The following is an 18,848-nucleotide window of genomic DNA, read 5'->3' as shown; positions in this document are numbered from 1 at the left end:
AGATCCCACTTGGCCACCACGCTCACCAAGAGATGCAACAAAAGCAAAACATTCCCATCACATGCACCAGCTGTGGCATGTTCCACTTTTTCACACAAAAACTAGACAACTACATCTGCTCCAAATGCAAACAGATGACTCTGATGGAGCAGAGGATCCAACAGCTCGAGCACCGTATTAAGACCCTTAAGGACATTCAGGCACTCGAGCTCTTCTTGGACACTGCACAACACGCTGCTGTAGATCAGCAGCCTGCATCACACCAACACCACCAAGACCATGATCAGGAACCTTATGGGGAGATCAACTCAAAGGTAGACAACCCTCAGGCTTGGAAGGAGGTCACCCATAGAAGGAGACGCAGGACCAGGCAGCCTCCGCAGAACTCCTCTGCTCAGCTGCATTTACACAACAGATTTGAAATTCTTACATCATTAACATACAATCAGGAAACACATCTTGTGGAGGACCACAGTTTCTTAGATACCACTCAGTGGACCACCCTGGATCAATGCGCAGGGGATAGCCCTGACGGAGACAGTGCATCACCACAGTCACACTTATGTAATCATGCAAATGCTCCATCCCCAATCATAGACCAGGAGCAACAGGAAGATCCTTGGGAGAGTAATGGGCTCTCGGATGTATCTCAATGGATTGTCATTGATGAATGCACTGGGGATGTTGAGGAGGAGGACAACACTTTACACCTACATGATTCACTTCAACAGGAACACTCTTCAGGGGACATACACACTGTCTTGCACAAAAGGGACCCTGTCAATCTTCAAAGGAAACAGGTCTTGGTAGTAGGTGACTCCCTCCTTAGAGGAACGGAAGCCATCATTTCCAGACCGGATGGGATGGCTCGAGAAACATGCTGCCTCCCGGGGGCAAAAATACACCATATCACTCAGAGGCTCAGCAGGCTCCTAAAGCCCCATCACCCTCCCCACCTTATGTTGATACATGTAGGTACCAATGACACCGCTAGGCATACTTTTCAAAAGATCACAAATGATTTTCGAGCTCTGGGAACAAAGCTAAAACTGTATAATGTACATGTGATCTTTTCATCCCTCCTCCCTGTTGTAGGACACGGCTCTACAAGGGCCGGAAAAATAGTACAGGTCAATAACTGGCTCAGAAAATGGTGTCAAGAGGAGCATTTTGGCTTCCTTGACCATGGTCTACTCTTCCAAGAGGATGGACTACTGGCAAGCGATGGGGTGCATCTCACACAAGTAGGAAAACATCTTTTTGCACACAGACTCACAAACCTCATCAGGCGCACTTTAAACTAGATCCATTGGGGGAGGGGAACAACAGCCTGGCGAACAATATATTACCCACGACCACAGGGAACTGCCGAAAGGCTAAACGGAGGGCTGCACAAACACAGCAAGGACCAAGTACAGAGAGCACAATAATCCCAAATAAACAGTTCGAGAGGAGGTCACAGGGGCTTACATGTCTTTACACTAATGCTCAGAGCATGGGAAATAAGCAAGACGAACTCCAACTCCTAGCACAGCACCACACATACGATGTCATAGGCATCACTGAAACCTGGTGGGATGACTCCCATCACTGGAATTTAACCATTGAGGGCTATAACCTCTTTCACAGAAATAGAACAAAGGGGAGAGGAGGGGGAGTAGCTTTATATGTCAAAAACAGTTACGTTGCAGAAGAAATGCAAGACTGTAATCCGGGAAACCAGCTTGAAAGCATCTGGATAAGAATCAAGGGAACCGGGACTCAAAAAGATCTTGTCGTGGGTGTCTACTACAGACCTCCGAGTCAGGATGAAGGACTTGATGAAGCCTTCTGTCAACAGCTGACCAAACAGGCACAAAGAAGAGATATAGTAGTCATGGGCGATTTCAATTATCCCGATATCTGCTGGAAAACAAACTCAGCCAAGAGTACAAAGTCCAACAAATTCCTCACTTGCCTTGCAGATAGTTTTATGGTCCAGAAGGTAGAAGAGGCAACAAGGGGATCAGCAACTCTTGATCTAATCTTAACAAATGTGGAAGACCTGATCAATACAGTTGAAGTGGTTGGATCCTTAGGGGCAAGTGACCATGTGCTCCTGCAGTTTGCAATACAAAGGAATGCTGAAACTAAGACAAGTCAAACACGCTTTCTGGACTTTAAGAGAGCTGACTTCCAAAAAATGAAGGAATTACTGAGCGGCATTCCATGGACGCCGATATTAAAAAACAAGGGAGTTAAGGATGGATGGGAGTTTTTCAAAAGTGAAATACTCACGGCGCAAATGCAAACAGTGCCAACAAAGAAGAAAAATAAGACAAGTGCAAAGAAGCCAGAATGGATGTCCAAAGAACTTCTAACTGAGCTAAAGCTCAAAAGTGACATGCACAAGAAGTGGAAAAGGGGAGAAATCACCAAAGAAGAATTCAAACGTATAGCCAACACCTGTAGGGAAAAGGTTCGCAAGGCTAAAGCGCAAAATGAGCTCAGGCTTGCCAGGGACATAAAAAACAACAAAAAAAGGCTTTTTTGCTTACGTTGGTAGAAAAAGGAAGAAAAAGGAGGCGATAGGGCCATTGCAAGGAGAAGATGGGGTGATGGCGACAGGGGACAGGGAAAAGGCAGAACTGCTCAATACCTTCTTTGCCTCGGTCTTCTCAGAAAAAGAAAGCCATCTTCAACCTCAGCAACACGGAATGGACGAAGGATTGGGGGAAATCCAACCCCAAATAGGGAGACACGTTGTCCAGGAACACCTGGCCTCTCTAAACGAATTTAAGTCCCCAGGGCCAGATCAGCTACATCCAAGAGTACTGAAGGAACTAGCGGAAGTTATTTCAGAACCACTGGCAATTATCTTCGAGAGTTCTTGGAGAACGGGAGAAGTCCCAGCAGATTGGAGGAGGGCGAATGTGGTCCCTATCTTCAAGAAGGGAAAAAAGAACGACCCAAACAATTACCGTCCGGTCAGCCTCACATCAATACCAGGCAAAATTCTGGAAAAGATCATTAAGGAAGTGGTCTGCGAACACTTAGAAACAAATGCGGTCATTGCTAATAGTCAACACGGATTTACCAAAAACAAGTCATGCCAGACTAATCTGATCTCCTTTTTCGATAGAGTTACGAGTTGGGTCGATACAGGGAATGCTGTGGATGTAGCGTACCTGGATTTCAGTAAGGCCTTCGACAAAGTCCCCCACGACCTTCTGGCAAACAAACTAGTAAAATGTGGGCTAGACAAAACTACGGTTAGGTGGATCTGTAATTGGCTAAGCGAACGAACCCAAAGGGTGCTCACCAATGCGTCGTCTTCATCATGGAAAGAAGTGACAAGTGGAGTGCCGCAGGGCTCCGTCCTGGGCCCGGTTCTGTTCAACATCTTTATTAACGACTTAGACGAAGGGTTAGAAGGCACGATCATCAAATTTGCAGACGACACAAAACTGGGAGGGATAGCTAACACTCCAGAAGACAGGAGCAGAATTCAAAACGATCTTGACAGACTAGAGAGATGGGCCAAAACTAACAAAATGAAGTTCAACAGGGACAAATGCAAGATACTTCACTTCGGCAGAAAAAATGGAAATCAAAGATACAGAATGGGGGACGCCTGGCTTGACAGCAGTGTGTGCGAAAAAGACCTTGGAGTCCTCGTGGACAACAAGTTAAACATGAGCCAACAATGTGATGCGGCTGCTAAAAAAGCCAATGGGATTCTGGCCTGCATCAATAGGGGAATAGCGTCTAGATCCAGGGAAGTTATGCTCCCCCTCTATTCTGCCTTGGTCAGACCACACCTGGAATACTGTGTCCAATTTTGGGCACCACAGTTGAAGGGAGATGTTGACAAGCTGGAAAGCGTCCAGAGGAGGGCGACTAAAATGATTAAGGGTCTGGAGAACAAGCCCTATGAGGAGAGGCTTAAAGAGCTGGGCATGTTTAGCCTGCAGAAGAGAAGGCTGAGAGGAGACATGATAGCCATGTACAAATACGTGAAGGGAAGTCATAGGGAAGAGGGAGCAAGCTTGTTTTCTGCTGCCCTGCAGACTAGGACACGGAACAATGGCTTCAAACTACAGGAAAGGAGATTCCACTTGAACATCAGGAAGAACTTCCTCACTGTGAGAGCTGTTCGACAGTGGAACTCTCTCCCCGGGGCCGTGGTGGAGGCTCCTTCCTTGGAGGCTTTTAAGCAGAGGCTGGATGGCCATCTGTCGGGGGTGCTTTGAATGCGATTTCCTGCTTCTTAGCAGGGGGTTGGACTAGATGGCCCATGTGGTCTCTTCCAACTCTACTATTCTATGATTCTATGATTCTATGATTCTGAAGAAGTTGCAAAAATAGCTTTAGAGGGCTGCACTTGGTGCACCCTTGCCATAAAGGGATACACATCTAAACATGAGCAAATACAGTAAAAACACCCTTATTCTGTGCTCACATTTTATCTTGCTTTGGATTCACAAACTACTTGTAAGAGCATGTATAAAGTGGCTCTGGAAGGAGGAAAAGTGGCTCACTAAACTGATCAGCCTTTCCTTTAATTTTACCACTTTATGACTACAAATGGCTTCCAAATCTTTATTGCTATTTCCTGTTATCACAATGTTACTCATATTTGTTGTAAACAACAGACCTGCCTTGTTAGACATGGCTTCCAAAGTAGAGTTTGATCGTTTTGTGAGTCTCCTACAGTATGGCTGTGCATACATTGACAGATTTTCATCCAAAGTTTCCAGCAGTTCATGCCTTCCTATGGTTTTCTAGCCCTGATGTGAAATTATATAGTGATCCAATCATAAAATAATACAATGCTGGATGGGGTTATACTCCCCCTGAAGTTGCAGGTTCACAGCTTGGGGGTGACCTGGATTCATCACTGACCCTGGGAAGCCCAGGTGTTAGCAGTGCCAGGAGTGCCTTTGCACAATTACAATTTGTACACCAGCTGCGCCCATACCTTGAGATGCCATCTGGCCACGGTTTTCCACGCCTTAGTTACATCCCGTCTAGACTACGCTCTCTACACTTGGAGTTCGACAGTCAGATTACTAACTGGAGCGCCATACATGGAGATAACCACCCCCATATTGCGACAGTTCTGCTGGATGCCGGTCTGCTTCTGAACTAAATACAAAGTGCTGGTTATCTATATATATAAAAGGGTAATGAAATTTCGGCCTAGGACAAAACAACAAAACTACACATCCCAGAAACACTAAACTTGGCAGCACAACCCCTCATCCATACCTCTACGTTCATACAACAAAAAGAAAAGAAAAATAGTCCTAATTAGAGGGAGAGGAATAATTCCTTTCATCCAATTGCTGCTAGTTAGAAGGCTAAGCTCCGCCCACTTGGTCTCCTAGCAACCCACTCACCCCAGGGGACAGGCAGAGTTAGGCCTCACTTAGGCCTCTTCCACAGATTATCTAATTGGCACTAGATTATATGGCAGTTTAGACTCAAGGCCCTTCCACACAGCTATATAACCCATTTATAATCTTATATTATCTGCTTTGAACTGGATTATCTTGACTCCACACTGCCAGATAATCCACTTCATTGTGCATTTTATACAGCTGTGTAGAAAGGGGCTCATAGAAGGGGGCTTAATGTCAGGGGAAAACCTTTACCCTTTACCTTAACTACCACCAATTCCTCAATACTTTATTTCCTATACCACCATACTTCGCCACAGCAACTCGTGGCCGGGCACAGCTAGTTACTTATAAATCCCTAAATGGTTCAGGTCCAGACTATTTGACTAACTGCATCTCCGTATATAAACCAGCCTAGGGGCTGTGGTATGTGGAGTAAGCCTTGCTCTCAGTCCCACTCCCGTCTCAAGCACAGTTGGTGAGAATGAGAGAGGGAGCCTTCTCCGTGATCACCCCCCACCTCTGGAACTCTCTCTCTAAAGAAGTAAAACAAAATACCTTTCCCTTCTCTCCTATAAGAAACTGCTTAAAACATTTTTTTTTCTTTAGTTTACGGAGAGGAGGAGGATTAGAATATTATGCTTTACAATCTTGATTAGAACATGGCACCTTACTCTGACTTGTTGACGGAGGATAGATTATATAACAATTGTTATTTTAACTGTTTTTAATTGTTTTTAAACTGATTACTTTTGTTACTTTGCAGGTTTAATATTTTATATGTTTTATTTAATTATTTAAACTTTGTGAGTTGTTGTTATAAATTGTTATAGATGTCTTATTCATGGAGCTATTTGTTCATTTTGTATTGTTTTATGTCATTGAATGTTTGCCATCCTCTGCTGGAAACCGCCCCGAGTCCCCTTGGGGAGATAGGGCGTGTTATAAATAAAGTTATTATAATTAGTAGTACAGTAGAGTCTCACTTATCCAACACTCAATTATCTAACATTCTGAATTATCCAACACATTTTTGTAGTCAATGTTTTCAAAACATCATGATATTTTGGTGCTAAATTTATAAATACAGTAATTATTACATAGCATTACTGCGTATTAAACTACTTTTTCTGTCAAATTTGTATAAAATGATGTTTTGGTGCTTAATTTGTAAAATCATAACCTAATTTGATGTTTAATAGGCTTTTCCTTAATCCCTCCTTATTATCCAACATATTCACTTATCCAACGTTCTGCCGGCCCGTTTATGTTGGATAAGTGAGACTCTACTGTAGTGGCATGAATGTTGTGTATGAAGACAGACCATTATTTCATACATTTTTGATTGACTGAGTTTTTTTTCCTAAGCATTACTCCCTTTTTTGTCACACTAGTCTGCTGATGTTTGCGAGCAGATCCTGAGAGTGGTAAGCAGATCTAATCGGCTGGAAGAGCTAGTACTGGAGAATGCTGGTCTTAGAACGTAAGTCAATATTTAGTCAACAATAGAAGTATGTTAGTAACCCTACTAGTGCCAGAAAGGACTGCAATTCTATTATGAGGCTTGTTGTTTAGATGCGTTGAGCCATGAAAGGACAAAGGTTAAAGTTGTGTATGGAAGTAAATATAAATGAACGCATGAAAAATTATTTTCAGTGCCTTTGAAAAGCAGAAAGAAAATCACCAGGAAAAAAGCAATTGGGAGAACAAGTAGAAGTTTGCAAATAGATTTGAACGTATTTCTGTTTTAGGCTATGCAATCTCCTTTTAGAAGGACACATAGAAAAGGAAGATACCCTGTCTGTTTTTCAGCGGCTCAATAATAACGATTCTACATCATCAAAACATTCAGAATGATAGTATGTAACCAGAAATTGATATTGTCCACTGTCTTTTTACCTTTCTCAGGGGCATGCAAAAATCCAAGAGGCATATACACCAGAATTAATGGAGTTTGACACCACTTTAACTGCCATGGCTCAATGCTATGGAATAAAGTTAGTAGTAGTTTTATAAGGTCTTTAGCATTCTCTGCCAAAAAATACTGGCACCACACCAAACTACAACTTCCATTATTGCATAGCATTGAACAATGGCAGTCATTCTAGATACAGATGCATCCTAAGCTTTGTTGAACATTTGCAAAGCAACTCTTTACAATAAAAGAGAATGTATACAATATACATTGTATATTGTATACATTGTATATAGCCTCCATCATCCTGCATTCATATTTGTTGGGCAATCAGTTTGTGTTAACTTTTTGAATGTGATATAATGTGAAAGATAATACGATCCCTTTTCATGCTTTTGTTTTTCCTTAAAGAGATTTTGCACAGAAACTGGCCAATGCCCTATCCCATAATCCCAACTCAGGACTTCATACAATTAACCTTGCGAACAACCCCCTGGAGGACAGAGGTACTGTGACACTTACATTTTCTCCCTCCTGATTCAAGCGTAATAAGAGGATTAGTACAATATCATAGAGCTTTTGTTACCATAATACAGTACTCTGCCAATGGTAATTTCTCTTTAAATATCTTTTCTGCACAGATGACCAAGAAACACTCTTCCCTCTTTGCCTAGCTGCTGTCCCTTCATTTACACTGTGCATCAAGCAATGTTTAGTGGTTACGATACACATAAATATAATAAAAACTAGCTTGTTTTGATTTCATAGATTTTGAGTAAATAGTTTAGAATAAAGATGGCTACAAATGTTGTATTTATATGTTCATTATGAACATATAAATCATATGTCCATTATGAAAAGGGATATTACTCCTTTCCAAATTTGACTGCCTAAATTTTAAGGAAGCATATTTGTATACATGTTTACTGTAGATTTAAGTGAACAAGAAGTTCTGTGATCAACATCATAAGTATCAAGTTGAGTCTATCAGTACACTAATAGTGAATTATACATTTATCTCTGTATCATGCAACACTGAATCCAATATAAATCCTCGGGATTCATCTAAATCATAGCAAGTGGTATCAATGAGAATACATTTCCATTAAGTGTGTTTAGAGATCATCCATCAGTTTTGCACCATTTGGATTTTTATGGCATCCTGCAAAAGAATGTTGAGAATATTATAGTTCTTAAAATGAATATGTGAGAGATTATAGTGACTAAAGTTGAGTTATGAATAATTGCTAAATAATAAGAGTACAATGTATCACTTTTATTATCTTTATATCTGTGTCTTTACACAGCAGCACTGTAATAGATCTGTCCATTTTGCAGACCTATATCGTTTGAATAGTTTCCAGGGGGTTGCCATATTAGACTGGTACATCACAGAATATTTCTCATCTTTTAAGTTGTCACAAAAATTTGAATGATGTATGACCAGTGTTTTGACCTTGCTTTTAACATACCAACCTAATGCTGTATCAGTTAGATCACGTTAGCAGTTGACATGGAAATGCAATCCTGATGATAATGTAAATATTAGACCATATATTGTTAAAATATTTTGATGTGATTCTTCATAATGTTTTTTTAATCTCTTTTACAGGTGTGTCTTCACTAAGTATTCAGTTTGCCAAACTACCTAAGGGGCTAACACAGTTAAACTTATCTAAAACCTCATTATCACCTAAAGGTATGTTCAACAAATGTACTTCTTTATGATACATGAAGCTTCAATTGGGCCTCTTTGATCTAAGTGTTTACTGTAGTTCACAATCTGTCTAGCAAGAATGCAAAATACCACTGAATCATATCTTGCATGACATCTCTGATGTTTTCAGTAAGGACCAGTGATTAGTTGTCCACAACTTAATACAGAATTGCAAAAACTTCTATAAGTTAGTGTTTATCCAGACTCTCCAAAGGGACTGTGTTGCCCTGGGCCTCCATAGCACTGGATTTCTTAGAGCAGTCCTGGACAAGGAATTTCACAGTTGGTCATTACAAGGCTGTAAATGAGATCTAGTCTGATACTCACTCCAGATCATTTGGAGAGTCATGTCTCATGATGTCTTGTATGATACTTCATAATAAGAGCCTGCTCACTTAATGTCCGGCCTCCTTGTCAACACAACATTGTATGCTGTAACTAAGATACTTTACAAAAAGAGCCTCACAGTGTCCCAGCAAGCATAAACCACTAATGGCTCCCTCTAGAAAAAGCAATTTCTATATTATTATTAACTTACGTCTGTGTGCCTCTGTGTGAGAGCTTTTTCCAACTACAAACCAGTTCCTTTCTGTTTTCTTTTTCTCTGACAAGCATTTTTCAGCTATTTTATCTTTTGAAGCTTTATGGCTTTCTGCCTAACTTATCTTTTAAAGTGTTCCTTTGGCTTAGAGACAGCACTTCATTGCATTAGCCACGGTTGGAAAGATTTGTCAGATCCCCAAAGGCTGAATTTTATTAAAATTAAAGATTAGATGCAGAAACTGGTTTTGCCTGTCTCCCAGGAACTTATCACAGTAGGATGTTTTTTAAAAGTACATCCTCTTTTCCACACCTTTTCAGTGGAGACAACAACAAATATAACTAGACAGTTTACTTCTGCTTGAAGAGAACTTGCTATTTGTGACTTATAAAAGTGCATATAAGATTTTTCATATGGGGCATTCTGCTGGATTTTAATTAATAACTCTTCAGCTTTTTAAAAAATAGGACAACATCCTCCTAGGGCATTGCATCCCAGTCATTGCACTGTTTATATGTGCACTGTTCATTGCACAAGAAGGGATCCACAATTTCCTTCAATATAATGGCATGTGAGCACAGTTTTCCCCAAATGGTAATAGTCCCCCAGCTCCTGATACCATCACCTCTTCCTACATAAATACACTTGTGGAGCTATACAGTGCACTTGTGTTAAGCAGAATATTACATGTGTTAATATTTTTCTCTAGTAAATTTGTTCCAGTTTGGTAAGCCTGTTTTATACTAGGTTCAAGCTTTTCCCAGTAGTTCCATGATATAATGGATAATCTTTGTTAAATCTTTAGAGGTCAAAATATTTTTGTCAGGTAATTGTGTTGGTTCTCTGATGTTTACTTAGCCTTTTCATTGTTTTTCCTCCACCTTTTCATAGGAAATACCTTGATTGGATTATTCATTTATTTGTAAACAGCCTCTTCAATAAAAAATAGTGCTCAAGGTGGCCAGCTGTAGTATACATACAAAACCAAGAGTATTACAACTCAAATATTTAAAATCATCAAATAAAAACAAATAAAGCAAAAGCACAAATGAAAGACATATTAGGAGGATAATCATAAATGGTACTGGTACAGTAGAGTCTCACTTATCCAAGCCTCGCTTATCCAAACCTCTGGATTATCCAAGCCATTTTTGTAGTCAATGTTTTCAATATATCGTGATATTTTGGTGCTAAATTCGTAAATACAGTAATTACAACATAACATTACTGCGTATTGAACTACTTTTTCTGTCAAATTTGTTGTATAACATGATGTTTTGGTGCTTAATTTGTAAAACCATAACCTAATTTGATGTTTAACAGGCTTTTCCTTAATCCCTCCTTATTATCCAAGATATTCACTTATCCAAACTTCTGCCGGCCCGTTTAGCTTGGATAAGTGAGACTCTACTGTAGTTGTTTTTGACCTTCTTAATAAATTGTAATGGTTTGTTTTCCTTTTTTGTGGCGGTGTACATTTTTATGAGTATCCCCTTTACTCTTTTAATTTTATTTCTTTTAATTGCATTTTTTTCATATCTTCCTGTCCCCTCCTCCCATTTCTAATATGAAGTCACTTTACATAAAAACATTGCAGTAATGGTGAACTCTCTGCAAACGCCCCTTCATGCCACCTTTCATCAATCTTTCCCTTTGCTTCACAATCTTCTGGGTTTTGTCATTTAGCCTATGGGTCTGTTGGATGGAAATTGGAACACTTCAGCTGTCTGTGCCAAATCTTGATGTTCTAATTTTTTTCCCTTGCTTATTTGCTTGAACTTTTAACAGGTTTTTAGATTGTTTTAATGTGATAATTTGTTTAGTTCTGTCATAATTCTCTAAATAGCTAGCTGGGTTTTTTAAAAAATATGTTGTGATATACCTTGGGTACCAATATTGTGAGAAAGCTGCAAAATAAACAGACGGATGGGTGGATGGATAGATAGCTAGACAATTACAAGGCATGAAATCCTTGATCCTGTTCCAGGCCCATAGTTCCCAGTTTTTAAGAAGTCTTCTGTTTGGCAGTTTTATGATCTTGCAGATGAATTGTTTGTCCAAATCCAACTTTCTGCAGATATTTTACTTGCATTACATGGCTTTATTTTCTCTGTATAAAACATGGTTTTAAATACTGAAAAAGATCATCTTGTAGGAAGTATAGATATTTATCACATTGTTTTTTTTATGTCTTCAGTATTCATTACTTTTGACTTCCAGTATTCATGTTGTTTCACTGAAATGCAAAAAAAAAAGAGCCCCCCATGGCGCAATGGGTTAAACTTTTGTGCCGGTAGGACTGCTGACTGAAAGGCCAGCAGTTCAAATCTGGGTAGCAGGGTGAGCTCTCATCTGTCAGCTCTAACTCCCCATGCAGGGACTTGAGAGAAACCTCCCACAGATGGTAAAACAACAAACATCCGGGCGTCCCCAGGGTAACGTCCTTGCAGATGGCCGATTCTCTCACACCAGAAGTGACTTGTAGTTTCTCAAGTCGCTCCTGATATGAAAAAAACTGAAATGCAGAGGACACTATTATATTTTTCATAGAAATTTGTGTTGCTCTATAGACTCCATAAAGTATATGTTATATCATGCACAACAAATTGAAGTGTTGACCATTTTATTTCAGGGGTGAACAGCCTTTCACAGTCACTGAGTGCCAACCAGCTGTTAGCTACAACCCTCACCCACCTTGATCTCTCAGGGAATATTCTTCGGGGTGATGATCTTTCAGTAGGTGCTCTTCTAAATTTCTCAATTAATGTGATTACCAACTAAATGATGATTGAAAGAAAGGAAAAACAAGGGCAAGTTGTTTATCTGGGATAGCAAAAAATACTACTACTTCTTCATACAAACTTATGATTCATATGCCACCTAATTTTAGAGAGCTTGTCAGTGGAATTTGTTCTTTGAATTACTTCTTGCTTCCAATCCATAATGTATTTAATCGATACTATCTTTTCAATAGGAGTAAAAGAGGTAATTCCCTGAGTGTGTTTGCCATCTTCCATTTTTCTTTCTTTTCTATATTCTATGAAAAAAGCAGGATAGCCAGCATTCAATAACCTGTCTTACAGAATGTTGAAAATAAAATAATATAAGAATCTTTACTTCTGGTAGTTCAGACAAATCTATGGTCAAACAATATGTCAGTGGAATTTGTTCTGTGTATTCTCTTTTGTTCCAATCTGTAATGGGCCTAATCAATACTGCCTTTTCAGTGTGATCAAAAGGGATCACACTGTTTGCCATCTTCTGTTTTTCTCACTTTCCTAGAGACAGTGAAGAAAACTGGATATCCAGCATTCTAACTTCTGTCACAGAATTTTTAAAATAAAATATAATAAAAGTGTGTTATAATCTGATCTGAGCCTCTTTAACATTGCTGGCTCAGGAAAGTCTACTATAATGGATAGACTACAAAACAAATTGCAAATCATTTTTATTCTGCTTCAAAGAAATCAATAATTCATTCCTAGTTTTTTTGGACGGGGGATAGTAATTTATGGAGCTTGTGGGGTGACATGTTTGCTTCCTCTATTTGGTGGACTTTGTACTGGTGTGCTTTGTCTCTACAATTAGATGTAGAATGACATCTAATTGTGTGTCTCCACTAATGGAATGATATCACACAAAAGGTTATATTTCTCCCTCCCCATTTGTCCCACCCACAGTCACTTGAAAGATTGGTGCTCCCTCCAGGGAGAGGACTTTGAGTAACCATGGATGAAACTGTATTTACTTCATAAATAATCAAGAGTATGTCTTATCGCAGTGGTTCTCAACCTGGGATCCCCAGATGTTTTGGGCTTACAACTCCCAGAAATCCCAGCCAGTTTACCAGCTGTTAGGATTTCTGGGAGTTGAAGGCCAAAAATATCTGGGGACCCCAGGTTAAGAACCACTGTCTTATTGGAAAATGAAACAAATTTACCCAGTGGATTGATGATTTCCCTTTTCTCCATACACATTTACACTGTAATTTAATTTGCCTACTATTTAGTCTAGGACTATGATGAGAGAGGTAGATCAAAGTTCACCTTGGTAAGATTTCTCCAGTAGAGTTAGGAAACAATACTTTGCATGGAATTGAAAGCAGAGCAGATGCTTCACTTCATTTGTCATTCTGTTCTTTTATTCTCTGAATTGGTGCATCTTGACAAAAAACATGACCAATGTCAGACTCTTTTCAGTTTGCTTGCATGCACATCATACAGCTCAGATTTCCAGGTTGGTGGAATTATTTCTGGAATAGCCTGAGGAAGTTATAATTCTGGGTGGAAGATGTGTTAGTATGTATGCTGGCTCCAAAAGAATTATTAGATTCAAATCCAAATTAACAGCTGTCATTTTGCAAGGGTTTAACTTAAATTGGCTAGGGAGATTTGTGATTTTTGACAGAAAGGAGGCTAATCTGTTTATAAATTTAAAATGCTTACAAATAGAATGTATTGATTATTTAAAATATAGGCATTAATGTCAAGACCATATTGGATCTGAAGAGGCAGATCCCACCCCCTTCTCCCCCACAGCACTTAACAAGATATTGTGTGTGTTAAGTCCTGCTTGATGTCATATCTATTAGGGTGAAATATGACACGTATCTTTGAAAAATGTTTGTCTTTGCATACAGATAATTTCAAATTGTGTATGAAAATAATACTTCTCTCTCTCTCTCTCTTATAGTTCCTGTATAGTTTTTTGGCTCAACCAAATGCCATTGTTCATCTGGATTTATCCAATACAGAGTGCCCATTGGACATGGTATTTTTATTTATTTCTCTAACTAGAACTCCAGCTTTTTCATTCCAAATTAGTTTTATTCCAGACTTAACTGGTTTCCTCATTATCATTTAGATGTGTGGAGCACTTCTTCATGGCTGCCTTCAGCATCTTGCTACTCTAAATGTGTCCAGGACAGTTTTTTCTCACAGGTTAGCATTCAAAATACTACCTGTTCCATCATTCTATCCTCAAAGAATTCTCTTTAAATGTTTTTCTTTCTGTAACTTTCCCTGTTGTCCTTTATTCTGATGTTTATCTTGTGTGTCTGCATAGTTGGTTATATATTTGCCATTCTCCTTACTACAAGAGGTATTAGAAGAATTCCCATTCCCTGCCATGAGAATTGTCTGGGAAACTTATCAATCTGCTTACCTTGTTTTGTGTTCTGTTTCAAAAATATTGAAAATAAACAAATGTTTAAGTGACCGTTGAGAATACATTCAGTGCTCTTGTTCTTCTCCGTTTTTCTTTCTCCTTCAATCTTAGTCTGTTGCTTCATTTCCCATGCTGCCAGTTAGCTGTACTGGTTTTCTTTCTTCATACTGGTTATACTGCAGTGTTGCAGGTTCTTGTAATAGTTTACAAGAGGATGTAGCTTCCATGCATAGCCAACATGGGGTACTTTTACACTGTAGAACTAATGCTGTTTGATACCAGTTTAACTGCCATGACTCAATACTATGGAATCCTGGGAGTTTTAGTTTTACAATGTGTTCAGCCTTCTTTGCCATAAATACTGGTGTCTAATCAAATTGCAACTCTCATGATCTATAGCATTGAGCCGTGACAGTTACAGTAATGTAAAACTTTATTAATTCTACAGTGTAGATGCACCATTGGTGGTTATGTTCAGATCATGTTGCAGACTCTTAAGAATTAAGAAGAAAGGAAAGTGTGTCTACAGGAAATCTAGGACTTTCAAGAACTGGATACAACTAAAATAATATGTAGGTGTATTTTATTTTCTCGATTGCCAGTTTAGAATATGGTGTTTTCAAAGCAAATATCCAAGCTAGTATATATTACATAATATCACTAGTGTTAATAGTAATCTTACGTGTATTACCATATATACTCAAAGATAAACCGAGTTTTTCAGCCCTTATTTATGAGCTGAAAAAGCCTCCCCCAGCTTATAATCGGGTCAAGGTCAAGGCCAGCAACAGAGTCTGCAGGCTATTGCTTGCAGTATGTGATCTATTTCTCTCTTCTCCCTTATCAGTGTGTTTACTTTTGCAAAACCTCCCTCGCTCTTAATCAAGGGAATGTTTTGAAAAGAGAGACACCCTTGCAACTCAGGAAAAAGAAAAATATATATTCATTAATCTTATGAAAGCATTTCCCCCTGAAATACTTGTTAAATTCTCCTACAGATATATAAGCATTAACCCTTTGTAAGCTTTTGCAATCTCTGTGTACCTTTATATGTGTATCTATCTACTGTATATACATTAATTTTATATATGAATTTCCCCTCATATGTTTGCAGGTCTTTGCAAATCCTTTATACATATAGATCCATGTACCTGTATGTAGCCATACATATACATTATTTTTATATATGAATTTACCCTCATATGTTTACAAGTCTCTGCAAATATCTATATAAAGAGAGATGTCTGGATAGATATGAATATATTCTTACCTACCTGTATATAGGGCTTGGAAATATTACAGGTGGGAAATGAACACACAAATATATATAGACAAGTCTAGATAGATATGAATAGATAGATAGATAGATAGATAGATAGATAGATAGATAGATAGATAGATAGGGCTTGCAAATATTGTAGGGGAAATACACACACACACAGAGGGATTTGCAAACGTTTCAGGGGGAAATGCATATGTGAAATTAGTATCGATAATTATAGATCTATATCTAGCTCTGCATTGTTTATATAAGCATTGAATGTTTGCCTGTTACTATGTTGGAAGCCGGCCTGAGTCCCCATGGGCAGATAGGGTGGGATTCAAATGAAGTTGTTATTATTATTATTATTGTTATTATTATTATTATTATTATTATTATTATTATTATTATTATTATTATTAGGTTATTGTTGATACCATATTGTTTTTGTTGCCCCTACTTTTCCACTTATAGAGCTAGTTTATTGCTTTTCTTTGAAATATGGTAAATATTCAAAAACATTTAACCTACTGATGCCTCGATTAATGAAATTTTATTGGTATCTATTTTTATTTTGAAATTTACCTGTGACTGCTGCATTTCCCACCCTTGGCTTATGCTCGAGTCAATAAGTTATCCCAGTTTTTTGTGATAAAATTAGGTGCCTCAGCTTATATTCAGGTCGGTTTATACTCGAGTATATACAGTATTTTAACACACTCTGTAATTTTAGTGGGTCCAAGATGCTGGAGGCACACTGCTAAACAAGGCTTGTTACAGAGAACTCATAATTTCCTTGTTGGCACAGCTTTACTGGCTATCAGTTCATTTCCATGTACAATTCTAAGTGCTGGTTACTTCCTTTTCAGGGATATTTCAAGATCATAGTTTTTCGAAGAGACATTTTGGATAAAAACAATACAAAACCTTAATTCTTACCATTTTGTTAGGTAAACAACGCATAAGATGCAGTTTTAAAAATACATCTGTTACTCTAACAGTCTAAGAGCAAAAAACATAGCATTATGCAGAAGGGCTAAGTGAAGAATTTGTAGGTTCACATGTGATTCAGATAGCACATCTGTGTATAAGATTTACCTTTTTGAAATGTTCCTTATGAGGAACAGAAATGTCAAATGAAGACTGCTACCTTTTTATGAGAGTTTTATTTATCTTTGTTGTGTAACCCTGTACACTTCCAAATGGGCTGAGAATACAGATTTATTTATTTTTTCAGAAGGTGATGCTACTTGATCCCAGGAGTTTTGTAGTGATTTTTGAATGTTACTATACTACTTTGATAGTAGTTCTGTCTCTTTGGATTGTAAAAAGAAAACCACAGAAGTATGAGTGGGGATAAATAAACAATAGCAACAGATTCTAGCAGCATTTATAGATTATCTCTGAGAGATTTGGGGTGTTGAATAATTCTCTGTATTTTTATCTCCAGAAAGGGCAAAGAAGTTCCTCCGTCATTCAAACAGTTTTTCAGCAGTTCTTTTTCTCTAACTCAGATCAACTTTTCAGGAACTAAACTGTCTCCCGAACCTCTAAAGTAAGTGACTGTACTTTTGGGGATAAGTTTTCTTTTTATTGCATGGTGATATTTTTCTGTGAAATATTATAGATAGGTAAAAAGTCATAGGAGTGGACCCCTCTGCACATGAGATTCAGACTTACAGAAGTACCTTGCAAAAGTGGGAAATCCAGTGCATATTTGAACATGCTTGTCCTTGACCTAGGGTCATGAGGTCAGGGCACATAGAGAAGAGCAGGATTAACATCTAAGCAATGTTGTATTTAGATCTGAATCAGGCAAATTGTTAAAGAGGTTAAAGTATTACAACCACCTTAAGTATTCTTATGGATGAAGACAGATGGCTAACAAGTGTTTAGGTATTATATAATGTTGTGTTGTCTGGGTTAGAAGAAAAAGGCTAGGTGGTGGCCTAAATACCCTAAAGACACCAGATCCCATCTGATCTTGGAAGCTAAGCAGAGTCAGCCCTGGTTAGTACCTGGGTGGGAGACCACCAATGAAAACCAGGTACTGTTGGCTCTTTTTCAGAGGAAGTTGTTAGCAAACCCACCTCTAAGTATTCCTTGTTAAAGAAAGCCCTGTGAAATTTGTGGAGTTGCCATATGTTGACAGGCAACTTGAAAGAACACATATTCAAACAAAGTGTTGTAACATATTGTTTCATCAAATAGTTTGAAGGCACTTCAGATACATGTACTCCTTCTGCTTTCTAGCTTTCATAGAATCATAGAATCATAGAATAGTAGAGTTGGAAGAGACCTCATGGGCCATCTAGTCCAACCCCCCGCTAAGAAGCAGGAAATCGCATTCAAAGCACCCCCGACAGATGGCCATCCAGCCTCTGCTTAAAAGCTTCCAAAGAAGGAGCCTCCACCACAGTCCGGGGGAGAGAATTCCACTGCCAAACAGCCCTCACAGTGAGGAAGTTCTTCCTGATGTTCAGGTGGAATCTCCTTTCCTGTAGTTTGAAGCCATTGTTCCGTGTCCTAGTCTGCAGGGCAGCAGAAAATAAGCTTGCTCCCTCCTCCCTATGACTTCCCCTCACATATTTGTACATGGCTATCATGTCTCCTCTCAGCCTTCTCTTCTGCAGGCTAAACATGCCCAGCTCTTTAAGCCTCTCCTCATAGGGCTTGTTCTCCAGACCCTTAATCATTTTAGTCGCCCTCCTCTGGATGCTTTCCAGCTTGTCAGCATCTCCCTTCATCTGCGGTGCCCAAAATTGGACACAGTATTCCAGGTGTGGTCTGACCAAGGCAGAATAGAGGGGGAGCATGACTTCCCTGGATCTAGACGTTATTCCCCTATTGATGCAGGCCAAAATCCC

General features: G+C 38.9%; 1 protein-coding gene across 2 annotated transcripts in view; it reads left to right on the top strand.

Moving 5' to 3' along the window:
• carmil1 (capping protein regulator and myosin 1 linker 1) overlaps window positions 1-18,848 on the top strand; it is a 198,087-nt gene that overhangs the window by 99,822 nt on the left and 79,417 nt on the right. For both annotated transcript variants that reach the window (XM_062980635.1, XM_008108781.2), the window contains exons 10-16: window positions 6,776-6,864; window positions 7,708-7,802; window positions 8,909-8,995; window positions 12,187-12,290; window positions 14,247-14,324; window positions 14,418-14,494; window positions 17,432-17,536. In XM_062980635.1, the coding sequence (XP_062836705.1) occupies window positions 6,776-6,864; window positions 7,708-7,802; window positions 8,909-8,995; window positions 12,187-12,290; window positions 14,247-14,324; window positions 14,418-14,494; window positions 17,432-17,536 (635 nt within the window). The remainder of the gene's footprint in view (window positions 1-6,775; window positions 6,865-7,707; window positions 7,803-8,908; window positions 8,996-12,186; window positions 12,291-14,246; window positions 14,325-14,417; window positions 14,495-17,431; window positions 17,537-18,848) is intronic.

Source organism: Anolis carolinensis, chromosome 4 (assembly GCF_035594765.1).
Source record: "Anolis carolinensis isolate JA03-04 chromosome 4, rAnoCar3.1.pri, whole genome shotgun sequence".
Lineage (NCBI taxonomy): Eukaryota > Metazoa > Chordata > Lepidosauria > Squamata > Dactyloidae > Anolis > Anolis carolinensis.
This window is presented reverse-complemented; position numbering and strand designations above follow the sequence as displayed.